This window comes from Lepisosteus platostomus, chromosome 11 (assembly GCF_059453375.1).
Source record: "Lepisosteus platostomus isolate fLepPlt1 chromosome 11, fLepPlt1.hap1, whole genome shotgun sequence".
Classification (NCBI taxonomy): domain Eukaryota; kingdom Metazoa; phylum Chordata; class Actinopteri; order Semionotiformes; family Lepisosteidae; genus Lepisosteus; species Lepisosteus platostomus.
Window position 1 is genome coordinate 45,145,800 of NC_142621.1, and position 27,779 is coordinate 45,173,578.

General features: G+C 41.4%; 1 protein-coding gene across 5 annotated transcripts in view; it reads left to right on the forward strand.

Annotated features, from left to right (window-relative positions):
* Positions 1 to 557: 557 nt before the first annotated feature.
* Positions 558 to 27,779, forward strand: part of arhgap44a (Rho GTPase activating protein 44a) — a 62,174-nt gene continuing 34,952 nt past the window's right edge. Inside the window, exon 1 of one of the 5 annotated variants that reach the window (XM_088599982.1) lies at positions 558 to 933. In XM_088599982.1, coding sequence (XP_088456108.1) covers positions 881 to 933 — 53 coding nt within the window. In that variant the 5' untranslated portion in view covers positions 558 to 880. Of the gene's footprint in view, positions 934 to 2,199; positions 2,328 to 27,779 lie in introns of those variants that run through there. The other 4 variants (XM_088599977.1, XM_088599979.1, XM_088599984.1 and 1 more) reach the window with 4 other exon arrangements.

The window sequence follows — 27,779 nt, forward strand, 5'->3', positions numbered from 1 at the left end:
GAGGAGAAAGTATGAAGCAAGGTTCATGCAATGGAATGACTTCATTTGAAAATGGATTTTTTTTTCCACAGGAACAAACAGGGTAGCCAATCTGTGTCTGAAAGTCTCCCAGCTGTTGTTGCTTTCAGACGATATACAGAGAACAGCCGTGTTGTTATTCAGTTTGAGCCACAGATATAATATTCTGCTGTATTAAAATGAGGCGGAGTCCTTATTTCAGAACAATGGCAAATGTATGGCTGAAGAATGCATTGTCCTCAAAAGGAATTCCAGCAAGCTGTCATCATTTAATTACATATTAGTCTCTCCTCAGGAACACGTTTAGCCTTGAGCTTTCAGTTCATCTTTCTGTCAGCGAGAGATAATGCACTTTATATAACTTTCAAGGATCACTAACTTTGATCAAAATGTTAACCCACTAAATGAAAAGAATATCCAATACCATACATAATATAATATAGAAGGAATGTCTTATGCATATACTGTATACTCTAGGCTGCAAATGTAACCTCAAATTCTGGCATTCTGCTGCATAACCCGTGCATTACCATCCCCTGTTAGTTTGAACAACTACGTTTCCCATGGTGCTCCGCAGAGGTTGCGTCTGCGTGTCGCGAGCTGTCATTCTGCCCAAAGAGGAGAAACTGGTCCAGCATCTCTGGACAGGGGAGCAGGAGGAAAGGGACAGAAGAAAATGCAATGAAATAATTTCTTCACTGTTTTTTTTTCCCCATTCCCAACGTGTTTCCAGTTACAATGAAGGAGCGGGATTGTTACTGTCAGGATTGTATCGCCAGCCGCCGAGGAGTCACCGCTGCCCGTCAGTGAGAAATGCCGAGTCTGTTTCGCTATTGCTCTTCTTAACGCAGAAAAATACAAGATGAAGAAGCAGTTCAACCGAATGCGACAGCTCGCCAACCAAACAGTGGGCAGGTAGGACAGGAAAAAAAATATGTTTACACCACGAAGACGTAACGATTTCGACGAGTTCCCGCTGTAGAGGTTTACTGAAAAGACACGGTTTGGTGGACAGCATTTGAGCCTTAAAGGAGCTGTGAATATATGTGTCTGTATGATAGCCTACGATATGACATATGACTGAGAAAGTCGTTGACTAATCATATTTATTTAACATTTATAGCCTCAATAGTTACGTAGTGAGTAGTATCTCAGCGTAGTCCTGCGTGTTGTGTGTATTTACGTGCTGGTTATAATTGTCGTAGTGCTTCGTGAAAATGCTGCATAGTTAATATTAAAGCGAATTAACCTGGAAGCGGTGCAGAGGGGGGTTGTACCGTTAGGGAGCTCGAAATAAAATATTGGAAAACGTCTGAGTGTGACAAGGTGCGTTTATTGTTAGACCTCTGTCAATAATGCAATGAAACTAACGTAGTCTTCCCGCAGAATTATTCTGAAGATAATCGTTCCTGTTATCAGTGATGTTATGAAAGTCCCAGTCAGCTGATTGAAATCGATACTGCCTTGCTGCCGGAACATATAACAGGAAAATGAAAAATGTTTGAAACACCGTAACAGTTTTGGTCTAGAGAAGCTATCCGAGTATCGGATGTGCCGCAGTTTGCATGCAACATATTCATTTTTATTAAAGGACACGAATAAAGGACAAGCAGCTTGTACAGTACACTGACGCTGCAAGCTGAAATGTGGTAGCGGTCATTGATTCGACGTCAATGTGTTTTCGATTAAACATCGGTTGTCGGTGTGCTTTAGCTGGCAGGGATACAGTAACGGAGCGTAAGGTTTTCCTGAAACCTTGTGGTGCGTTCTTTCTATGATTTGACTATAGGTATTTGTGCAATCTGAATGTCACACAGCAAGGACCACCGGACCCATCGCTGCTGCAAAAAAAATATTGTTGTTCACCCAGCAAAACAAAGATTGAGAACGTGTATATCTGATGAGACGTCGTAATGAAATTGGAGCGAGGCCTCAAGGCAAGGAATGAGAGTCCAACACGAATAGTGTGCTGACCGGCCGTTTTAAAGAACGCATGCGATTTCATCTTTATGTTCTCAGCAGTATGGTCCTCAGTATCTTCCCATTCCATCGTCCCTCTCCCTATCACCGCTGTAAAGAGCTGTTCGATACGGGTATTGTTTTACAGGAATCCGTGCTATAAATGCAAGTGGTCTTCCATTTCAAACAAGACGTGCAGCTCGGCTCTAGATTAGCGTTGCAGATAATGTGCGCATGACAGAACTAAAATGATTTCCAGTCGGAGCTGCATTGCTGTGCGGTCCATACAGTCCTGATAAGACACAGTCCTGTACTCCGCTCATGATCACGCAATCAGCTGTCAAACGCAGGTAAAAGCAAAAACAAATAATATGCTATTTCTGCACATTCAAATGAAAAAAAAAACAGAAACAACCGAGAGTGTCATGACGAGGAAACCGAATCTGTCTCAAACGCATTTTACCTAATAACGCCGCACTTTATGGTGTTATCGTTGCTCAATTTCGAGGCCCTTCAGACACAGCTTCGGGCGAATTTGGAAACGTCTTTTGAGTTCTATTTAAAACGCATAGAGCCGAGAAGAGTTGGGATTGTTTATCGCCGCATCGCTTTAAAATCGTTTTGTTTTCTACGCCTTCGATGTGTTTCCTCTGTGCTGTCCCGTCGGGCAGTCTTTTCAGCCTCCAGCGTGCAAAACCCACGGGAGAAGCGCTTTCCCTCCCCCTTCCCTTGCTTCTGTGGCTACGCAGTGAGGTGCAGAGCAGAACCCACGCAGGACACTTGTCCGGAGGCACGTGACTCGGTCCCGCAACCTCAGGTTACCGATTCTGGGAAGGAGATGTACAGTAGCTCCGCTAGGAATCTTCTGAAATTGTTGCGTTCCTGATGTTAAATTGACGGTGCTTTCATAGAACACAAAAATAATATTTGATCGTCGGAGATCTCGCGGTCAGTTTAGTAAAATATTGACGATTTTGAATTTAGAGGAGTTCGTTTAATGCTTCATTGCAGTGCAGAGAACTCCTTATCTAACCCCTTTCAGCGAGCAATGTACAGTATAAATCACTGCCTGTCTAGTTGCTGTGTGCTGTGATTGTGTACGTCTAAGGCAGCCCAGGGCTACCCTTATAGTTGTTTATCTACTGTATAGGTTTTTTTTAAATGAAAATGACACTTGGAACCCTTTACAAGGATATCCGATGTGCAGTGAATAATAGGTACTTCAGTGGTTTGTTTTCTCTACTTGTGGTGTTCAAGGGAGAAACCCGTTCAGATTAAAAATAAATATTTGTTTAGGTTTGGGGAAAAAACGTGGTCAGGGTGTGGCAGTCCAGGAGCAGGACTACTCATCCTGAAAAAATGAAAAACAGAGCCAGTGAGAGGAAACTAAGGATCTCACCTACTGTATCTACACTGGTCAAATGAGGTCATTATCCCTGTAGGGACAACAGGAATCTGTTTCCCAGCAGACCAGCAACGTCTGTTTATCTTTTGATTCACTGTGGTTTTATGAACATGATGCAACACTTACCAGTCTTGGGTGTTACCTTTGTAATGGCAGCGCTACAAAAAACAAATTCACAATACGGCTCAATACAGTAAAAGGAAGTCTTCTTTATTTGCTCATTTATTTATTGAGCCCTGGTGTAAATCCTCATGCTAATAGCCTGGTGTTAACCTACAATACATGAAGCTGTTACTGCAGTGTGTAGGTCTATAAAGTTAAAGAGAGGGATATAATATTGAGACCACCGGGACAAAGATTGTGCCATCACTACCTGCAGGGGCAATAAACCCAGAGGAGGGTCATCAAGATGCCCTGTTCAAAGGGCCAGCAGATAGAAGGTACGGTAGATCACTTCTGCAGTATTTGGAGAGCTGCCTTTGTCCTGAAGTAGGATACAAAAAGTGATTTTTTGAATCCCCAGCCAAGCAACTATCAAATGTCCCATTTGATCAAGTCTGCCATGAAATTTGGGGTGGGAACTAACAAGTTATTGCTTTAAACATATTTTGTTGATTCAAGCCATCAGTTTGGGGTATCTTTAATCTACTTAAACGAGAATTGAATCGATATTGACTACAGAGTCCAAACAGGAACACCGTCTGTATCAGACAAAGCACATGTCCAAGAACATGTTCAGAAGCTGGGGATAAATACAGCTGGCAACAGTTTTATTTCTGTGATTGTTTTGGGTTTGTGTTCTGCTACTATTTCTATTTTATGCCATACTGTTTGATCTAAAAAAACATTTAGCAGTACCAACATAATACAAAATAAGAAAAATGTAATGTAAATTACTTCAAAGGAATACTATTTGACACATCATGGTCTACAAATGAGAGCCTAAGCAAGGGTGGGGTTTAACACATTGAGGTTTTTCAGGAGGAGCCATTTAATGAAAAACGAACTTACAGTGGAGGATTTTAATTTAAATTAAGCTATAAATAATTGCAAGATGCTTTTATAATGTTCAGCATTAAAGAATATAACTCCAAAGCCACTTTGCCCACGTAGCGTACTGTATATAGAATAAATGTGATCAAACGCAAAATATTTGTGTTCATTTTTACATTTGGAATAGGCATTTGGTCATCAGTGCTGGGACCCTCACAAGTCACGGGGAATTTAAGACTGTGTGTGCAGTACTTCACTGAGAAGCATCCTCACACTGTATCAGTCCCATCCTCACGGTCCTCTGCAGAACAAGCATCCCAGGGAGAAGTGATGCCTTCCTCACTGACAGCGCTAAGCTTGTCCCAGACCTGGGGCCTCTGGTGGACACTGGACTGAAGATGCCCTACACCAGCGCTTCCCAATCCTGCTCCTGGAGGCCAGTCGAAGGTCGGAAGTCAGAGGCCAGAGGTCTCATTTTAACTTGGAATATTATGAGTGAAATAAAGATCTAATCTTTTGAGTAGAACTGAAGCAATGTTCCAGTCCAGTCAAGCAAGGCTTCATTTGGGTTTTTAAGCACAAGTGAATTGAAATCCAGCCTCCCGGATCAGGACTGGGAACCGTTACCTTACACAGCTCAATCCAGGAAATCCCAGAGGCTGACGTACTGTAGTCCAGGTCTCCAGGGAGGAATGAGGAGCCAGCCTGCTTCCGCAACTCCTCAGCGTGGTGATGTGGGTCATGTCGTCTTTATTGGTTCGTTTCCCCTGCTTATGAACATGAAGAAGTGGCCATGTTCAGGAAAGGGGGTGTCTTTGAGTGTTGATTTGGCCAGACCAGGGGAGCAACATGACACGTCATGTCCTTCGTTTGACAGAAAGACATTTAAAAATCATTTCAGTTTAACCTCCATCCGCCTAATTTTGTTCAGCTGTCAAGTGGAGCCTTTTCAGTTTCCAGTGCTAGCATACTTTCTGTAGCTCAAGCGTGTCTCTTGCTTCCTTTATCTCCTTTCAGCTGTTCATATATTTAACCACAAATCCCACAAATTATTCTTGGTGTTTTGTTTAAAGCTATACATTTTTAAATATTTTTTTGTGGTATGGTGACCAAAACACAACTTTCTAAGTAAGGTCCAGCACGTTGAGCATGTTCCTTTAATTTAAATTGCATTATTTTTATTGTATACATAAGCATTTGGTCTGTTTTTTTTTATTTCCTCCCGACAGTCTTGATGGAGACACAGAAGAATCTACATAAAGACCCAGTCCCCAGAAAGCAAAAAAAAGCTAAGCTTAATTAAATAATAAAATTCATTTTTGTGCACACTAGCATGTGCACATGATTCTTTTAATAGAACACATAATCTCAATGAAATGTTAAGGATAGACTTCCTGTGTTGGGTTATAAGATCGTTATCTAAAAAAATGTCTCCTTTTTGAAACACTTTGAATACATATTTATTTTCTTAGTGTCATTATAGGGTAAAGTATGAGATCTTTTACTTATTGAGAATTTGACACAGATGTGGGCAGGGTAAATCCTTCTCTTATTCTTTTAATCTGGTCTTCCGCTCAGACAGAAGTGTAACAATCCATTAAAGTCACAGAATTAAAATCTGCCAGTGTCTGCATGAGGTAAGGGGAGCAAGTATAATCCTTTTAGATAGAACTACATTCACAGCAGCGCTGTATACACTATGCAGTTTATTCAGAGGTTTTTATTTGGAGTTTTGATGCATTTGTGATATATTTGCTCTATTCTAAAGTTGAGTTTCCCCTGCTTTGCTTATTCAGGAAGAAGACTGTATCTTTAATAAAGGATGCTCTCTTCCAGGAAAGAGGGAGAGATTTTTGTTTTCTGCAGGCTGCTGTTTCAGCAAAGGAAGTTGGGAAATGAGCTCGCTGACAGGGGTTATGCTTTGAAAGCATTTAAAAAAAACGGTTCCAGATAAATACAAGTGAACCTCAACTATCTTTCCATTGTTTTGCAAAAGCACAAGACATTGTGATTCTTCAGATCCCAACACCGCATGAAGACCTTTATTGGGTTTCCAGTTCCATCGTGATCAGACTGAAAAGTTATACATTAGCTTGATGTTTAATTTGTTAAAGACTGCTGCTGTGACTGTTTTATCTGTGTGTTGAAGCATGTTCTGGAGCATTAAAAAGGGACCAGGGCAGAAAAAAAGATATTAAAAGAGTTACTGTTAAGTTATCGCAAGCTGGTAAGTGGTTTGAATTATTTTTGATGTGTTAAAGAGATTGCCCTGCGATGGGCTGACGTCCTGTCCAGGGTATACCCTGCCATGCGCCTTGTTGTTTGCTGAGATAGGCTCCAGCTCCCCCGCGCCCCTTTATTTGATGAAGCTTTTAGAAAACATGTGGATGGATGGATGTTTAAGAGATGAAGCTTGCTTTCATAAAACTGAAATGAGAAGAATCCTGTTGTCAATGAGATGGAAAGCACACATAGGGAGCTCCTCACAGCAGGGATGGGTATTGATATTTCCCTGCATTAGGACTGTGCTGCCTCTCAGTATTAATCTTATCTGGAATTAGATACCATACAGTACCGGGCGTAGCATCTGTTTGTAGCAAAACACCGAGACAGATTTAGGACTGATATAATGATTATGTGGTTTAAATATTTTATTTAGTTTGTGTCCCCTTCCATTCTAAGTGTTTGAGCATCACATGTGTTTTAGGCTTTTGGTTCATATTGTTTGTCTTTAGAAATGGACACCAGAGTTACAGGTATCTGTTTTAGTTGCGGCATGTAGTAGCATAGTAGTTTTGTCGGTCTGAGTACTGTATGACACATGGCAGTATCTATCAGGGATTGAGTTACCAGCTTTCTGTCCATGAACCCCTGAGCTCGTTGAAGGTCTCCTGTCCGTCTAGGGGCTGACCTCCTGTTTTTTTTTCCCTCTTGAGCTTTTTGACCCCTGTGTGTTCAGGCCAGGTTTGGGAATGCTGTAACATTCCGTTAGGACCCAGTCACCCAGACAGGTGCCAGTTGATATGCACAATTATGTGCTTTTAGCTTTTAATGTTTTTAAAAAACAGACTCAGAATAGCACATTCCTAGAGGGGTGGGGTTACTGTTATCTTTCATGTTATGCGAACAGAAAATGTAAGGAAATAAATTAGATCAGCTGTTCTTTTTGGCTTTAGTTTATGCCTGGGTCTGTGGGGCTGTTTTGTGTTTCTTTTTGTCACTTTTTCCAGTATTGACATTTTTATGTGCCTTAAGGCTTTTTATGTACAATACTTCCTTTTTTTAAACGAAAGCTTTGACTTGAGCAGTGTTTTAAGCCAGAATGAAATGTTCTTTTTTAAATTCAGGGTGTTTTGCTTGGGTTGTTGGTTTTAGTGCAACAACAGCTGCTTATATTATAACGCGTGGAGCATGTGTGTTTTTAAAGCTTGTGAGTTTTGCTTAATGGTTATTGTCACCATTGGATGCTTTCTTTTAACAAAATAATGACCTCTGTAAAAAAACAACACATGTTTTCTACAATCCCTGACTCGCACCAGATGTGGCAGCTACTACCATCTCAGACAGTCCCCTCTCCTTTGGATTGCGATATCTTTAGTTGTTGATCACATTGATCGATTGCAGATAAGCCAGGAAGTATATGTTTATCACCTTGGTAGATATTAGTTTCCTTAGGTGGCTGTGTACAAGTTAAGAGTGCTTCCAACTTTAAGCAACGTGCAGCTTTATGGACCTTTATGGCACTGCAAAGTGTTCATAGCTGACTACATCAGACAGTTGGTGGGTGCTGTCTTTGAAAAAGTCAGACGTGTGGATGATGTTGCGTTATGACCCCCAAGGAAGTGGGTGCAAGACATTATCAGAAACTGCAAAATAGCCTGGAGATACTCTGGTATGTCGTTAATCATCCCGATTGCTTTATAATGATTGATACGTGCATGCAATTAAACCAAGGCAGTATCTCTGCACTATAATTAAGTGAATAAAAGCCATTTCTAGCCTGCTAGAGGGGCTTGGGAAAGCTGTTGAGTAACAGTTTCATGTATGAGTCATCATGCACTTGAATATTTTAAAGCTCAGCCTGCTGTCAATGTCCTTGATATCATATCCTTTATTCACTCGGTGGCAACACACTGCTTCTCTTTGTTATCACAACCAGATATAACACCAGTTGGTGGAGGTTGTTGAAAAAGAGTGTTCAGAACCTCACAGGTGCAAATCCCCTAAAAAAGGCAAGTGTGTGGTTTTATTTTGCAATCTGGTTGTTGTTTGGGTCCCCACATAATAGAATCGTGTTGCACATAGTAAATGCATGTCAATGAAAAGTTCTACTCAAAACTCAGTCCCTGACTTGCCTTTAAAGGTCCCTCTGCACTCCATAGGTTGAGCAGCAGCGAAGGCTGCACAGAGCCAGATTGCATAAGCCGGTTGGGAAAGGGGAGCTGTGTGACGTTGGTGTCATGGGGAGATAAAAAGTGTGTCTCTCCATCATGGTGTCAGGGATTTTTCCAAGTGCTGCCACTTCCTACAGTGAATGCTCCTGCAGATTTGTAATAACTGATCTCCTTCACATCAAATCGCCTGGAATCTGGAATCGGTTCTGCAGTACGGAACACAGCAGCTGCAGATTTAACCAAAAGATCTAAGCAGTTTTCCAGAGGCTCCAAAATGCAACATAAGAGGCATTTATTTGTCCTGACACGCAGTGCACCAGAAAGCCTCTGTAATGCATCCTGTGTTGTTGTTTCAGAAATGGGGGATGAGTTCAGAAAATGTTTCCCTCCCTCGTTCGGGTCAGATTTTTGGAATTCTGCACTCACTTGATTGTTTGTGACAGGGGTCTGTTATTGTGACCGCTGAAGCGTTTTGCTCAGATTTGATGTGGTGTGTTGTTTCCTACTTCCCAGAGCATAAAGATACATTACAGCTGTACTGATGCCACTTCTAATTAATATGCTTGGTACCCAGGCATCCTTTGTTTGGAACAGTGAGTGTTTATCTACACAGAGCATTTTTGATTGGAACGAAGTCTGTTACATGGCAGAAGGCACAGGGAGGAAGAACATTTTCATTTGCCAGCAGCAGGAGAGCCTGTGTTTCCAGGGGTCTTGAATTCAGACTGAAGGCATTTATTCATGGGACTTTTTTTCAGTATTATTCTTTGAGATTGTGACCGGAGAGATCATTTGTGAAGAACCAGCTGCATTGCCTCCTGCTTTGAACAGCATTTTGGCATGGTCTTTAGGGTAGTACTTCAGTGGTAATAGGGAAAGCTGAATGCAGATGGAAACTGCGAATGAAGAATCAGACATTACAGTGCAGTAACTTATGACACATGCTGGAAGGAGAACATTTAGTTTTCATTGCCAGTGATTTTTATAACATATCCACCCAGTATGGAACTGACAGTTGTTAAAGACATGGCTTTTTGGCAGCAGCTCCTCTATTACATAAGGAGAATGAGGGCATGTTAAACAGTTGACATGACACGCCCACCTGTCAGAGCCATGTATCCTGAGGCCTGCCACAAGCTCCATGGTGTCATACAGGAGAGACAGTGCTAATTGGAGGAGCAGTACATTTCTCACTGATGTCACTGCATGTCTGCAGGAGCCCAACATTGCTGTTTACTTGAAAGGCCCTGCCAGTTTTTTGCCACTGATTGGAGAATCCTGGGCACACAGCTGGCCACACAGGAGCCACACAGCAGCCCCCAGTCTTTAATGTTAGAAGGTAAAGAAAAGCCTGATGAGCTCAGATACGACCCTCTCTGCACTCTGCCAGTCTCACAGTCAGCCAGAGCAGTGTTTTGCAAAGGCTTTCCCAAACAGTAAAGCATTCCATTGACATGCACCTCTGAATTATGACCTTATAGCTCAGTGGGAGCTGGCGATAGATTTCGACTGCATGCTTACATGCAATATTTCTCTGGATTCCCCTTTAAAAGAATTATTAACCTGTTACTCTGATAACATCAGATTCCTCTAATATCTTATCATGGCTAGACAGGCTAGAGTGTTTTATCATATTTAATTTGTTATTCCTTGCCAGGAATGAGCACTTTTTTACAATGAATGGATAGATATTATCTGTTTTCCAACACTTTCCATCATGTGGATTCTTAGCCTTTTCTGTCTCATGAAATTATTTTTTGATCCTTTTCTTGCTTTAGGATTTCCCTTTAAGCCGTTGTAATACATGTAAGCATGTATTAAAGGGTTATTATACTTTGAAATGTGATCCTGGATATTCTGTTATCATAACTGGCTGGGAGTTTTAAGGTTAAAGCCTTTTGCTAGCTGATGGGGTTGCTGGTAAAGCTCATCCAAATGTTTGCCACTAATGTGACAGGATAAATCGGGTATTTGCATACATTTACAGCAGACTCTGGCTCGGTGCTAAATCCTGCTGTCTGGAATACCACAAATTCAAAAACCAGATTTTTTAGACTTCTTTTTTTCATATCATCAATTTGTTTTCTTCATCATGAGAAAACATTTTATTTCAAAATTTCATTTGTCGGCTCCACTGCACTCAGTCTGTCTCCATGGAGAGTTTTTTACTAGTATTGATTTATTAATCTCGCACTACACTATATATCCACTACCAAGCAGGGTCAATAAAATGTAAGCCTCCCGGCTTCCTTTTTTTAATAAAAAGATTGTTCTGCAGTATCTGAAACAGGGTGACTTCTAATCTAAAGGTAAAGACCTTTCCCAATAAAGAAAACCGAATTTATTTTTAAAACAATTGTACCATGAACCTAACATAGATTCATGTGTGATCACTTATAATCTGCGCCGTGTGGATTCCGTTCTTCTTGTGCTTCTAGACTTTACACTAAAGTGGTTAGCTGCTGTTGTACACAGAATGATCGAGAGCTAAGAAAACTCCCCTCCCCTCTCATCATCACCCGCTGAAGCTCAAGTTACCGAGAGATAGTTCGCTTCAGTGCGAGCAAGAGGGAGCTCTGGATTAAGAAAGGACATTTGATCCCTTTCCATTTTGCATCTGCAAGGTGGAAGCAACCAGGTGATATCTCGGAGCACCTGCTGTGGTGTTTTGGGAGCATCCCCCTGTGTCTCTGTAACGCATGCTGCCATACCCAACCCTTAATTTTTAATGCAAAGCAAAATCGCGAGGCTCTGTTTTCCTCAGGGCTTTTACACAGGTAGGTGTGAGTGCAGAGGGAGGCGCACAGCGGCGGTAGCTGGGCAGCATTCCAAGAGGAGTAGAACACATGAGTGAAAGCCGTACCCTGAAAATAATCCGATTGAGGAAAGACTTTACAACTAGCTCTTACAAATGGAAAGCCTTGATGCTGGAGGAAAGCCTGGTCTGGGCAGATCCCTCGGAGAAAGATAGTCTTGTCTTGATCCCAAAAAACATAACAAAGCTTCTTCTGGGAGAGGGCTATTCAGTGTTCCCTAGTGGCTGGTAGAATACCCTGCAATACACAACATTGGAGCAAAGGGCTCTCTCGGCTGCAATTACAGAGCAGTGTCACTGGATTTGAGGCTAGAGTTTGGATAGCAAGGCTAGGACACTTTTAGGAGAGAACCCAGGAATCACAGATGGGAATACAATGGTGGGATAAAAAAAGCTTCCATTTCCTGTCCTTCACATTTTTGACGGTTTGTTTTTTTACCCTTTATGATTCACTGTTGTCTCTACTGAACATCATTCTGAAGAGCATTGCTTTCATCATGCTAACAGGAAATGATCCAGTGCCTTCATTCACATCAAGTCATGCTTAAGAATTCTGTGAATAGCACAATCTACTGTATGTGCTGTACATAGTTTTTACCGTGCATAGTTTTTATCTTGCGAATTGTTTTTTTATATTCAAAGCTACTGTACATACTGTAAAATGAGACAAAAAGCCTCACAGTCTAATGATTAAAACAACAGACATAACATGTTAGACTATTGCCCCAGCCATGTTGTAATCTGCAGTATATACAGTACAATCCTCTACTTTTTCAAAGCATACAGGTCTTCAAGATGTCACATTAATTTGTTCAAAATCATAGGATGCTACCCATCGAACTAATTACTGATGTTTTAAGAGGCTTTTTACATAGTGCCAGCAGTAAAAAAGCTTGAAAAAGAAAGTCAAAATGATGAATATTTCAAATGGACAGCCACATAGCTGCCAGACCTTTTCAACTAGCTTTTGAAAAAGAACAGCTCTTAAGAAGTCCTCAAGAAATGACTTTCAGCTTTGGACTCTCCCACATTCCTTGTTCCTGTCGCTCAGTCTCAGAGCTGGGTATCTGACTCCACACCCACTGCACAAGGAATGCAGTTCCGTATGAGAGAAAGCCACCAAGTGCAAGACCACAAGCAAAGCTGATCAAACAAGAACAATGTATGTAGTGCTGTGTCCTTGTAGTATCATCATCATTTCAGATGTACAAGGCTCATTCAGGGCTAAACTTGCCAGGAAATGCAGGATTTAAAATACTTACTTTTTTTATTTGCTCTGGCATTGGTTCTTAGTGTTACATTATAGAACTGAACTATATTTGTTTAGAAACATGAACTCATCCGAGATCTTGATCTGCAACATACAGTACTGTACATGCAGCAGTCTCCATTCTAAATTAGGTGGCACAGTGACCACCTTATTTACCACAGGGTAAATGTACAGTACCACATTAAAGCTGTGAGGGGTGAAAAACGTCTGTGCTACACACATAGTTCATCCCCTGAGGCTATTGATGTAACACATGGGAGAATGTGCAGTGCCTGAATACTTACCCAATTAACTAGTAACTACCACATTCACCTATAGTGTTACTATTTACAAGGATTAGAGATCTTTAGTGGCATCTAGTGGCAGGTCATCTGTAATTATCAGCATTTCCTGACCTGGTTTGCCACTGTAGGGTGTGGTAGTAGTATATTTGTGTATGCAATATATTTATGTACTGCAATTCATTAATGACACTATAGTGCACTGTATCTCCAATTCAGTAGTATATTAGTTTATAACATTCAGCATAGAAATGAAATTAATTTCACTGGTTTATACTCTTTATAACGTATTATACAACACAAAGATTAGTTTGCTGTAACTCCACATTTATATTATTCCTGTGATGAGTTTAGGTTCTATTTTGTGCCATTATTCCACAATGTGTTGTATTGTAGTTATGCTTTGCTCATGTTATCTTGCTCAGATATAGTGTTTACTGCACAGAAGTTACAGGTAATACCCCAAGTATTTGATTGGGATTAGTTTGAACCAGATTCAGCTTCCATCCTGAATAACCAAAGACCTCAAATTAAAAGATCAAAAACCTTGTTCAGTACTTCATTGTGTACCATGTGTGTCACATGTACCATGTTTAGAAAATTAACGTAATACCAAATAAAAAGCCCTGTAATGAATTTGTAGTATGGCGTGTTTGGGTAGGTGTGTATTTTTACCCCTGTTGATTGGCTGGTATGAGACTGTAAATTGCCTGAAACTACCATTCAGTCTCTGTAAAACTGAAGCAAGGTGTTACCTGTTAATTTATTTGTCATGGAATAATGGGAGTTTTTTTCTGTATCACCCCTGGCTTTGCACCAATAATTCAGTGATCATAAGAACTTGTGGGCTGTGTAATATACACTGAATGCACAGGTTCAGTCCCCACAATGCACTGGATGTAATCAAAACATTTTGTCACTTCAGTCCCAGTTTTTTCTGCTAGTTGTGTTTCCTCTGAAACACATCCCACCCCCGTGTGTATCATGGGGGACACTGCCTACAGTGAGCTTCAAAACTGAGCATGCCTGACAGTGTGTTATTGCCGCAAGAATACGTTTCTTCTGCTGACACGCTAAGGCCTTTCACACATCTTGTACAAATTAATTCTGACAATAATACATCGTTCCCATCATGAACCTTGATGTCCTTGCGTTTCAGTGTTTTTGGTAAATTTGTGCGTCGATGGTGTAACCAGGAGTGCTACCTAAAATGATTTTGTATTGTAACATGGAAGGCGATGAGATATTTGGCTGTGCTTGGCACATCTCTGACCTGCAACGAATACTAAAATTGTGTGAATTCACTGGCATTGTTCCCCAAGAAATATCAGAGTGAAAGCTCCACAACATTTGCGTTTACTTTTAAAAGGACAGCGCAGCGTGTACGGATTACTGTTTATAGAGTGATGCCTAACGTCTGTGAAGTCACTAACGGCAATGGTTCGCAATGTCTGTCTTTATAGTGCAATTTCCTCCGTGCCTGCCCTCGACAGGCCAGTGCGGTGTCTTGGAGTGTCTGTGTGTGTTTCTTGCAGCTATTCTGGCATGCTTAACAAAAAGCTGTGACCTAGTTTGCTGGCCAGATAAGTGGGTTTTCTGTTTTGGTAACCTGATTTCCCTCCACCTGCCCTTTTTCATGCAACCTGTCTTTAATTTGCTCTTCAGGAAAGCCATTTGGAGCTCTTCTATTTGTTTTGTATATTTTGGCAGAATTTGTGTTAGTTTTCTATTCCTGAAGAAAACGTATCAGGAAAAGCAATCTCTTTATGACAACATTTGCACTCCTCTAAAGGGCTGTTAGCCCTTGCTATGTCAAATACTGAATACTGTAGATGCTATCACTGTTACCCTTCTCCTCACTCAGTATAGATGTTTGTCTCAGAAACGTTTTGTAAATAATTGAATTGTAAGATCTTTCAATAGTAAACGTTTTTTTTGTATTGGGAAATAAATCTTGTACTGTATATCCCTTCTGGAGATGTTTAGTCAGTGAAGTATAGGGCTATAAAGCTGCATACCAATTCAATGAGATAGAACCCCCACCTAAAATGAAATAACCTTAAATAGCTGATAATGTTGTAGATTATCAACATGTCTGATAGCAGGAGAACACATGTGGCCAAGGTAGATGTTGATAGTCTACGCCTATGCCATAAATACAATTTATCTACTACAAGACTCTATTTTGTCATTTTGATGCCACTTTAACAGAAATATACATCTGTAATAGTATCTCTGTGCTTCTTCTCCATTTACTCAATCATGTTTTTGATGGATTAAAAATTGATATAAATGCACTTAAAGTTGCTTTAAACCACAGTTTGCCAACAAATTGGAGCAAATTAAATGAGTGTATTTTTTTATTTTTGTTGTTTTGAAAATGTTTGCTTCTCGGAAGGATAAAATGGCCCTGAACAGAGTAAGACATGGATGGCAGCCACAGAATAAACAGAGATACAAGAAGCATCTCTGGGATTCAGAACACACTCTGATGTCCAGTCCAGTGTTTATTATTTTCACAGGTCGCCTGGGGATAACATGCAATAAGCTTCAACATATGGTCCTTGGTAATACATCAAGACCGTTCTGTAAAAACAAGTTGTAGTTCCTGCAGTGAGACAATACTTGTTGTAGTGCTGAATAAATTTGATTGCTAATGTTCATTTCTAATGTTGTTTTTTTTTCTGGGGGGTTATTTTTTCTCAGTGTACTGTAAGCAATCGGATAATACATCATTTTTGTGTAGCACTCTGAGCTTATCAAGGAATAGTACTACCTCATTTGTGTATCTGTGATTCAATCAGGAAGACTGCATACACAAACAACAGAGAAATAACTGATGGATTAGCTGATATGATTCAAATGTCTTTAGCATATTCTAATTGATCAGATGTTCCTGCAGATTTTGCATAAACTGTGCCATATTCCAGGCAGTACTGAAAAAGTCTTTCCATTTCATTGCTCCTTGAAAAAATGCATCCTAAATGCATGTTTAACAGTACACCTGCATTATGTGCATGGTGGGGCTACCTCAATACATTACATTTTATGCAGGGGGTGTAGTAAAACTGATAGGAAAGAGAACGATGTATCAAACTCGTATGATAAATAGCTGTTTTTATTTTCTCTCAATAATACCTGTGGAGGTTCCTAACAGGTTATGCATAAGGTATGTGTTTAGGATTTACTGGATTCTGGATTACAGAGTTTCTCAGGGGGAAAATGAGGTTAGACCTCCATTACACTCATTTAGCTTGTCTTTATTGAAGAGGATGTGTATATTTTGCTTTTGCATCATATCAGAAGGAAATGGAAAAACAGGAGCCAGTGAGTGAATTACATCATTGTTTAGGATCTCTGTCAAAGCGGAGTTGTGTCATTTCGATGTGGTATCTGTAATCTCCCTAGGCACACAAATGTGTGTGTGAAAAACATGAGCTAAATAACAGTTAAGTTACCAGTATTATTTTTAAAAATAAATATTGATCCCTTAAGCAACATTTCCATTGTGACGATACTGGAAAGGCATAGCAATATATGCAATATAATACAATCCAGTATTACAAGTGGAAGATTGCATGTACAGTTTGAGTGTGTAACAAACTGCTCTTTGATATAGGGCAGTTCTGACTATGACAGTTTCTATTTCATTTTTAGAAATATTAACCCCCAGTCACATGGCAGTGAAATTATGGGTGGGTACCTTATTACAAATGACAGATGTGAGTGACGTTGAAAAAATCTCCCTAGAGATTTTCTGTGACTCACCGATTTGTACAAACTCTCTTCAGGTAAATCAGGGATGGTTAATTTTAGTCTTCTGTCTATGATTGTCTTCAGATGATTCTTTTATCTTATCTTTGTAGTACATTTAACAAGTCTACATACAGAAGCACACAAGAACAATTGACAGATTCAAAACAAGATTTGCCCAGAAATAAACAAGTTTCTTTCTGTTATTGGAGAAAGATTCTGTATTATTCAAGCTGATGTTGAGAGAATGATTTTTTATTAATGGGGTTTATGTGGGAGAATTATTCTGTGCTAATGAGGCTGATTTTGGAAAATGATTCTGTATTAATCAGGTTTATGTTGGAGAATGACTCTGTACTAATGAGGCTGTAGAATGATTCTGTATTAATCAGGCAGAGGTGAAGTCTTGATGACATGATTAAGGACCCAGTGACACTGTCCTTTCTTGATACATACGTGTTCATGCTCAGAGGGGTGTCTTTTGTACTCTGCAGCAGTAAGTGAAGTTATGAGTAGGTTTCCTCTCCTGAGCCTGGTGAGAGATGTTTTCCTGCTGTTTGCAAAAAAAGTTTGAAAACAGACACAGGAGACAGAACCCTAATGTGTTATTGATCTTCGGGTCTCCTTTATATCATCCCTTGCAAGTTTCCAAAAAATGTTCTTTGTGAGCTAAGAAAAAGTCAAAGCCTCGCTTTCAAGCTCAGCATCTTGAGTGCTCCTCTTCAGCAGAAATCTTTTCAATCCATCATTGAGCTAGAATGTTTTATCCACAGACTCCAGATGAGTTCTCACCTCTAATCTGCTGCGTTATAAGCAGTGGAAATAGAAAAATGCCATACCTCTTATTTTCAATACAAGATTTTGCTATGACAAATTGAAGAAAAAGCGTAATATCGTAATGCAAAGTTCCCTGGTAAAAAAAAGACATGGATTCCCAAGGGCCTCATTTATACAAAGCTGAGCTGAAATTCTCTTTGATGAAAATATGGATCAGATTCCTGATTTTGCCATCTTTAAATGCATTAATTCGTCACTCAGATGTATAATTGAAAACATGTCCTGGAGATATTATATTAAATGTAACTGCACTTTTATTGTTGAGCTTTTGAACAGGTGCAAATTTGTAATGATGACCGAGAGACCTGTTTATACAGGAGGACATTTAGTATTGCAATTAGAGAGCCTTGCTCAAGGCTACAACAGCAGAACGCCACCTGGGATTTGAACCCAACACCCACTTCAGAGCATATGTAGGCCCAGAGCCCTAACTACTACTCCACGCTTTATGTAAAAACAAATATGCAGCTGTTTATTCTTAAATGAAAATAATATATGAGTGTATTCGTCTGTCCTCGGTGAACAGTCCTTTGTAACCGATGAAACCATAGTACGTAATCGCACATCACAGTGCATTCCTAGTAAAAGAAAGGCACAGAAATAGTACGTTTTGTGAGCATGATTAAAACTGCAAAACTACAGTGAGCTTCTACAGCAGAAACATTATCAAGAGGTTACCTAACCTATACTGAGTGTAGAAATGGATAACCCCTTTCGTTCAGTATCGATGAGTTGGGGCTACAATGTAGTTTAATGACTTAATGATAAATGCACTTTTAGTTGGGGAGTTAAAGTTGAATTCGCTTTGCTAATATTAACTGACCACATTAGAGGCTTTATGTTAACTTTTTTATGGGTGGCAAGATCTAGGTTATGATCTTTCACTTACACTGATAAGAGCAATGATACTATTTTAATAAGAGTAACAACATTAATAGAGCAGAGTGTTTTTTTTAACTTTAATTAAGTGATTTCTCAGACTGTTTTTTTTCTGAAGGATCTGCCTTAGATAAGAATATCTTCAAGAGTCAGATTACGATGCATGTGCTTACAGAAGATTGTATCCCAGCAATTTTAATTGTTGCAAATATCTCCACTGATAGCAACACGTTGCATTTCTCTGATTGACGCCTCAGGATGCTGGTCTAAACCATGAAGTCAGAACCATGTGAGCTTCAGATGTAAAAACGCAGGTAGTAAACTTTGACAGTTATGTCAGTAATCCTGACAGCTGGGGACAATTACTAAAATAAGTGCTGAGGGGTACATGCTGTCCCCTTAAAAATAAACAATCAGGAATATGTACAGTACTAATGAAAAACATATTTATTAGGCTCGTGCATTTTCTTGGTATTTGTTTGTGTGTTTTATTTACTGCAGCTAGTTTTTTAAACATATCAGGAGCAGATGCCATTTTCTGCTAGTTCTCTCCCGCCAGGATTTGAATCCGGCGTGTCTCAGAATCTGACCGGGTCACGCCATCGCAGCGTGACACCGATGCCCCCTGTGGATTCCTGGTCCCGCAGAGTTGCAGTAATCCTTGATCGCAGCTGCAGTATCAGACACCCACAGCAGCGGAGGCTGCTGCTCCAGCCCAAAGCCCCCCTCTCTGGCCCAGAATAGGGCCTCTTGCAATACAGGCTCATTAAAAGTGTCTCCGCTGGCATTCACAGACACAATAAACACATGAAAAAGTGCTCTTAAACTCCAGATAACCCCTGTTGGGGAGGTACACAGTCACAGCTGATCTGCTTCCTTCAGTTTAGATACTTCTTTTCCCTCCCAGGGCCTGTGGGACTGCAAGACTTTGGTGTCCCTGTTTGGCTGGCTGGCAGGCAGGCAGGGAGGGATATATCCTGTATTTATTTGCTGTGTGTTATCGGGCTTCCAGGCTCCCCCACAGGGCCGGGAGGATCAAGGGGGGCCCAGTGGATGGGAAAAGCGGGAAGTTGAGGCTGGGTGATGTGGCAGGAGAGCCCTGGGCTCGGAGGGGGCTCGAATCCCTGCCCGCTCGGGGGCAGCTCGGCTTGCCTCGGCTGTTTCCCCCACTTTCATCTTCTCTTGCAAAACTAGAACTGTTATGTTCTGTCTCTGTGTAATAGGATTTGTTTTGCCATTGTCCTGTACAAGCCTCCATCTTCTGATAGGCGTTATAATGAAATGGGTCCACTGGTTTCCTTAAGACATGCAATATACCCTTCTGTTTCAGTGCAGCATTTATTTCCCAGGTACAGTAGATAAGGGGGTAATTTTATTAAGAAAAGATCACTGTATTGGCCATATACTATTTCTTGTATTAGGAATTTGTCTTTTCGCATAGTCTCCATGAGACACACAGAAAGGGAGAAGCTGGGGGTCAGAGTGCAGGGTCAGCCAATTATACAGCACCCCTGGAGCAGTTGGGGTTAAGGACCTTGCAGAGTAGGATTCCTCTGCTGGCCGCGGGATACGAACCAGCAACATTCCAGCCACAGGCGCAGGTCCTTAGCCACAGAGCCACTGCATCGCGGTTAGATTATTTTAAATGATTATTAATTAATATTAAATTTATTACTCTGTGGGTTCTAGCTCTAGGCACTCCGTAAACTATTAAAGAGGTACCAACGAGTGATAATTTCAAAAATGCTTGTCTTCAGTGCTGTTCTCCGTCATCTTCCATTACCTTCACACGTTGCTGTGATATCATGAGTTGCTACACAGGTCTGACAATTGGTGCTACTTTAGAAGGTTATACAGTGTTTTAGTAACTGATTTACAGCATTGTTACAGACCACGTCTCCCCATTTATTCATTTACAGTTCAGGCAGTAATAATTGTTGAACAGAACTTGTCATAATTTGTCTTCACGCAATTGGGAAAGAATTGCCGCTTGTATCCTGTCCAGCGTGATTTAATTTGTTTTATCATCACACAGCGGGGAACACAGGAATACATCATTCATGTCAGAGGATTTCTCCTCCATGCACAGTTACTGTACGTGATGCAGTGTCAGACTTCATCTCGTTAGTTTCCCAACCCGCTAACGTGGCAAGGTTCGAGTGTGGATCTGCCTCAGTGTGTGTACTACATCAAATATTTCAAATTAATTGCACTCTAAAATTATGATCACAGAATATTTTTCGCTCAATAAAATGGCTAAATTGACTTAAATTTTAAAAGGTTTGTTTTTGTGCGCTAAATGAAGGCAACAGACAAAATGACAAGGATTAAAGAAAATGGGAAAATAATGTGAATAATATGATCTTTTGCAGACTCTTATTTTAGGGCAATGCTTTGACCGCGCTGTTGGAAATTCCACTGATATCTGTTTTTTTTGCTGTAGTCTTTGGATCAAGTTTCAACAGGAAAAGAACTCCTTATTGCCTTTTTCTGTATGTAGCTCTTTTCTTGCAAGCACTGTTGTAACAGTGAACGTCTTTCACTGAATCAGCACATTTTCTTGTTTTTTTTAAGCAGGCGAATGTTATCTCTCCCATGACTGGCCAGATGTATTCATTTTGGAATCGAGCTTCACTTTGTCATGACTCGGTCGGTTTTGTTTTTCACCCCGGTCTCACTCAGCCACAATGCCTGGAAGTAAGGAAGCCAGAGTAAGGAAGCAGGGAGGAGTAAACGTGCTGCACCGGAGGGTTAGTGGAGAGCTGAGCTATCGGGGCTGTTGGCTGTATGGAGGCTGTACAGGCAGGAAGTCCCTCATTGTCCCTTGCCCCCCACACTCTCCGGACCTGCCAGCAGGCTGGGAATGCTGGGAGAGCAGCCTGGAATCTTGGAATCTAGCGCTGGAGGTGCCAGCATGACTGAGGGTGTTGAACCAACAATTGCAACCAACCAGAGCAATAATGCAGTTAAGAACAGCACCAGCATGTTAAAATAACAAAAAAAAAACATGTAGAGTATCTTCATCTTAGATAGTCCAGGAAACTGACCTCACACAGGTCTTATTTTATTTACTGATAGAACGGAGATAACGTCACATTTTTTTGTCTGTGATTAAGAAGCACCTGTTATTCTTGGCATGCGGCATAAATGTTGACAAGCATGTAGTATCGTAAAGTGCATTGCCCCTTATAACATCACAGACTTTATGTCATCTGTGCAATAATCTTAGCATTGTATTGCATGACGTCTGCTGTAGTGTTTATGTAAGAGTGGTGCATTTATATGTAAATCTGTAACTTTCATTATAATGGCATCTTTCAAATACTGTGCGTTCACTGCAGCATTTTTGTATGCTAATTTAAAAACACAGGTTGACTTAGTTGGCAATGAAGGATAAGGGTGAAATGGGCTATACTGCACAGGGAATTTTGTCCGCCTATGCCAGCAGCTTTAGATAAAAAACTGCTGTGTTTGTGTGTCATCTTGTGATTTGCTTCAATTATACCTGAAATTTTCCATTACTAAATATTGCAGATCAGCCTGTGTGGGAGTGTGTGGAGGTGTGTATCCACAGTGTTGAGCTTTCACAGGATACAGAAGGCCTGTATCTTTTTGTTTCAGCATTAGTGGCAGCAAATGCCATAATTACAGTACTTTTCTGAGATAACTGCACCATGCAGATCCTTCGAGAACGCATTTGAAGAGATTGCTTTCGTTTCCTCGCTGATGTAGCAGCATGATGAGCACAAATGACACTGGTAACCAAGACGCGGAGATCCTGTCTAGCTCCTCTTGGGATGCAGCTGCCTACTTTAAACCCAGAGCCTCCCTTAGAAATAGCAGCTGTATTAAAACAAAGGGAGGATTTTTCCATGAGTTAAGTCATATACTTTCTGTGGAAAAAAAAAAAGATGTACATTAATTTCAGCGGAAAGCTATGCAATCATTAACGTCATCACAGAACATTCACAGGGCCGTGCTGAGAAAGAGAGTGTGACGGCTCCCCACCTTGTCTCTGCACTGCCAGAGTCATGTGTCCAGCTTGCAATGGTGCAGTCTACCCACCACACTCTGTTTTCCCCACAAGTCAGTGATGTGCTTCCATCAGTTTATCAGTTCTGATCTTTTAAGCACAACCTCTTAACACCCTGCCATGGTACAATTTATTCATCCTGTTTAATTCTACTCATGAGAGGAGAATATACCCTGTCGCACCTTCAGGGAGCACAGAAATAGGCACTGAAACAGCATTCCTGGGAGACTGCAGAGAATGCCACACACCCTGATTTTTTACATGCAGTGCTTGGCACAGCGCATCAACAGCTGCGGCGAAACTTATACAGGGACTGACCGCCGCCTGGTGTCTGAGATCGTGGTGATGTTGTGTTGGCTGCAGTACAGGGGAGGCAGACAAAAAATGAGCCTGTCTGGGATCTGTCCTACTATGCAGTAGGTGTGGAGAGATAATGCAGATGTCTTAGAAATAACTTGTGGAGAAAATAAATGAGGGGACAGCAGCTCTCAAGGCACTGCCTCTGCTTCCCTGAGATATTTATTGGATAGTCACGTTGTGATAACCTGGCCAAGGAGCTATTACAAGGCCATCCAGTCTCTTCCTTTTTTCAGGAGTGCAGTGATTGGATCTCTGTCGGAATATTTCATTCCTTTTCCCTTTCCTGTCATTATTCGTTTGCCTGAGCTTGCACTGAGGGCTGTGAGGGCTTAGGAAATTTGGATCGTATCAACGCAGGAAATAAAGACATTGTAGCTCAGAGAGCCCTGGAAACTGTACAGCAGATCTGTGTTTAAATATACCAGAAACTGTGTAAAACTGCATGCAACTCTGCTGGTTGATTTGTTTGTATGCATACTTTGTGTGCTGATCAGAAGTCTTTTCAATCAGGTTAGAGAAAACAAGTTTCATGATGCTGGTTAAAAAGAAGGTTTTGAACCAATATGCATTACAGATAAATGTGTTTTTTTTTGTCTCCTTTCTTTCTGAATGTTTTTATATTTTTGATTTCACTCGCCTAACAAAATGGTTGAAATCAAGCAGGTAGAAAAATAATGGCTACACTGATATGAGATATGTGTTGCAAATCAAGTGTCAGAAACCTGATGCTGTTCAGGCACTACATTATTACAAATAATGGAGTTTCCCCTTTTTTAAGTTAACCAGGCTCTTTGACTGCAAATGAAGATACACAAGATTCTGTTCTGTCGTCCTCTGCGGTTGTTAATTCCTCTGCAGCACCAAGACTTTGCCTGTTCAGGAAGCAGACAGAGCTTCAAATTAGCTCCAGTCCTGGCGCAGCGTTTCATGGACACTGGCCAAGTAAAACCTGAGAGGACTGCAGCCAGCGTCTGCTGTAGGGAGACCCCCTAACCCCTTCCATTCATGGCTGGGAAAAGAAATATTTTGCCTTCTGTACATTCTGGTGTCAGTAGGAAGGTGGTGGTGATAATGGAGCGGGCTGTATTTTTAAAAGCACGGAATAAAACGGTAACTACCCCCTCCTTCACCCCTCCCAGCCCTACACCAGCTCCCCGTTCATTCCAGGATGTCATAGATAAGCCCACAGGAGACACGGTTATCAGTCTGTCCTACAATAGGTTTAAAGGTTTAAGAATTTGTTTTCATGCAATAATCATTTTTAATTTCAGTGTGCCATTGGGGGCAAAACACAATGGGAGATTTAACCCGTGATAAGAAAGACAGCTGGAATTTATTTCTGTCATTATGATTCCTGTACTTTTCTTTTTGTTTCATTTTTCATTATATATTTCTTCAGGGAAAAAGACCAGGGTTACAAGTGATATCCCTGCTCTCGGTAGGGGCACTGGATTTTGGACAGCCTGCAGATTGCTTGCTCAGCAATACAAAGCACTAGCAGCAACGCACATGTTGTGCCCTCGTCAGTCTGGACCTGGCAGTGTTTTTGATAGTCGGTGGAAGTGTGGAGACACAGGCAATCAGCCCTCATTCTAATGATCTTAATCCTAGAACACACATCCTGTTCTCCATGTAAAGATATTGAGTTACACGTTCCTTCTAATTCCAAGCATAACACATTATGCGCACACCAAATAGTCAGGACTCAAGCATGAGTATTTTTAGCCGTGATGAAATATTTATCCCTCAAAATGCATGAAACATAACTGCTGCATACTGCACGTTTCTGAAGACCAGAGACGTGTTTCCCCGCTGTTGGCAGAGCGGAGCTCTTCCCGTAACAGCTTGTAACGCTGTCCGAGGCTCTGAGGGGGAACTTCCAATTTTTTTTTAAAAAAGGTAGCGAATTCCCATCAATTCCCAGGATTCTGCATCGTGGATAAAACAGACCACCTTGGTCTTTGGTCACGTAATGCGTTTTTTTTTCGTTAAAAGTATTTCTTATTGTGGTTTCAGTCTGCTTTTTTAAATGTATGTTCCTTTTGAACTGAATGCAAGAGCCGCTATCTAATCCAGCTAGCAACATTGTTCAATTCTGCTGTGCGCGCCTGGCCGTGTTTAGTGTGCTGCTGCGTTGCGCGATGACGTAAGGCAATGGCGTAACAGCAATGCCAGTGTGCTTCCGCTGAGCCCTGCGTATCTACTGGCACGTCTGCCTGTCTGTTTGAACTCTTTCCCACTCTTTTCACTGGGGCAGCTCAGTGCTCCCATTGGCATAGTTGATCACTGCTGGGAAGAGGGATCATATCTTCCAAAACAACAAAATCAATCTAAAAAGCACTGTAGGACTGAAGCCTTGGAGTGCCACACGTGTGTTCTGGCTTCTTTAATCTAGACCATTAGTATGCCATTAAAGATGGCTGCAAGACAGGTTACAGAAACGCTTTCAGCCAGGTGTTTCTCTGTTAAGTGATCAGGGCTTTCACATGAGAAGCTCTCTTCACATGCAGCAATTTCAAAAGCAGCTGCCGAGTGATGTGGCTGCACCCCCTTTGCACAGTTTCACATTTTCAGGAGGGCAGTAGGGCCACGGAATCACTTTATTTGTTGTCTTTAAGCGTCTGATTAATGTGATTCCAAGTGGCATTAAGAACACAATGAAGCAAATGACCCCGGAAGTAAATTCTTTACCATAATATTGTTTTCCCTGATCCTAGGAAGCAAACGCTATATTAAGCAGCAGGAATAAGGCTGAGAGTAGGAGGGTTGTGTCGTCTCTGCATAGTTGCAGGATCATAATAGAAATGACTAGACTATGTGTACCGGGGGTTAATCTTAGCTTTTTCCATATTAGCCACAGCTCATATCTTTGCAAGTTTAGGCAACAGTGTGTACTGGGCTTTGAAAGAGAAGCAATTCTGCAATGCAGCTAGTAAGCGCAGTAGCCTGTCTTACAGCCGGGGTCTTGACTATTCCACAGATAGACTGGGGCAGCCCTGTGGTAGCAGTAGCAGTGAAGGTTCAAGGTTAGCACAGTGAACAAGTGGCTCTGTTTGTCTGGCTTTGCCCAGTCCCTCTTTTGTACTACCCAGCAGACTTCTCCTCTAGCCTGACCCTCCCTGTTTACTATGCTCTAGAGGTCTGTAATTCATCTTTGCAAACCTAATTTTAAACAACAGCAGTGGCCATGAAGTGAAAGGGCAGCTGTGTTTTTGTACTGTGCTGTACTGCCGCAGAACCGAGCTCTTGGGCTCCTAAGGGGCTGAGTGAGAAGCTGCAGTAAGATGACAAGACCTGATCGGAGGAAACGCAAGCTGTTTATGCTTCTGCTTAAATAACTGAGAATCAAAAACAGCATGTTCCGTAACTCCAGCAACTGATTCGCTGTTTCCCAGCTGTTGCAGGCATTTCTCTGACTGCAAGTCTCGCTAGATCTGGGTGTGTTTCTGAGCGAATGACACAGGATGACACAGTTTTCCCATCATCTCGTATGAAGTACTGTAGCTCTGTTTCTAGGAGGAGAGGGGCAGAAACAGCTTTAGACCACACTGTGAACCTAGCCATTACAAATCCAATCCCAACAGTAAGAGGAGGGAGGTGGGCACTTCCTGCGATGCCGAGGTCTGTAGTGCATATTTCTGAACAGCATAATGCGAAATAAATAAATCTGTGAGGTATTACGTCACTTGTTGTGTTTGTGTGTGAGGGGGGACTTTGTACCTGCTTATGTTTACTGCGGAAATTAACTCTCCAAATATCTCCAAATAATATGACTGAAAGCAGGAGAAACAAATGACTTTTTTTGACAGGTTTGGAGGCTTTTAATGAATACCGCTGCTGACAGAAAGGATGGCTTATTGTCTCTTTAAAACCCATGTGCTGGGGCTTTTTACGCACATTCACAGAAGAAATGAAAAGGGCGTGTTGCGCGTTTATTTCTTAACACTTTTTTTTTTGTTCAGTCCTTGTAGAGAGCAGGCTGCTATGGCAACCTGCCCCCTCAGGAAGCAGAGCAGTGGAGCAGGCTGGGTATTTTTGGCTCACCTGCCACACGTCTCAGGGGGTGGGGGTGGGAGTCTTCCAGCTAGGTGCCCTGTCTGTGCAGTATCATCCACAGTTCACTGCTGCACAGAAGGACCCAAAGGTGCATCTTTCTAATGGTTGACTTGTGTATTTCTCTAGTGACTTGCACAATTTGTCTTGTAAATTAATCCGAAAGACATTGCCAGTTGCATACTTCCCACCTACTCCTCTCTAGCGATTCGGCTTACACTTTAGTTGTGAGAGTGTTACTGACACCCAGAGCCAGTTCCGACGGCCACAACCTCTACTGGGAAGTTATCTTGGGGTAGCAATGTGCGCACTTGAGCAGAGGAAAAAAATAGATTTTCACACATTCTCTCCCGATCAGGGCAGGCGCAGTACAATGTCTTTGCTTTATTTTCAGTGCAGAAAAGGCGGTGATGATTGCTGTGCCATTAACCAAGACATCTGGCTCAGCTCAGTTTTGAGATCGTCTCTGTTTCAGAAACAGAGAGAGAGAGGCAGCACTGATGCTGCCTGTTGAGAGGGTAATCTTAAAAACAAGGCATTACAGCAATTCACGGGATCCGAACAGTTCAGATATTTATCCATTTCCATGATAAAAAGGGATGCGTTTTTCCATTTCCGCACAGTTTCTTCCTGTTCATCGGCCTTGTCCTAATTGGAATTAGTGGCGGGATCACTCCAGTGCTTTGAAGCCTGGATTTCCCTGAGGGACTGAAAAGGGTCTCGCAGATG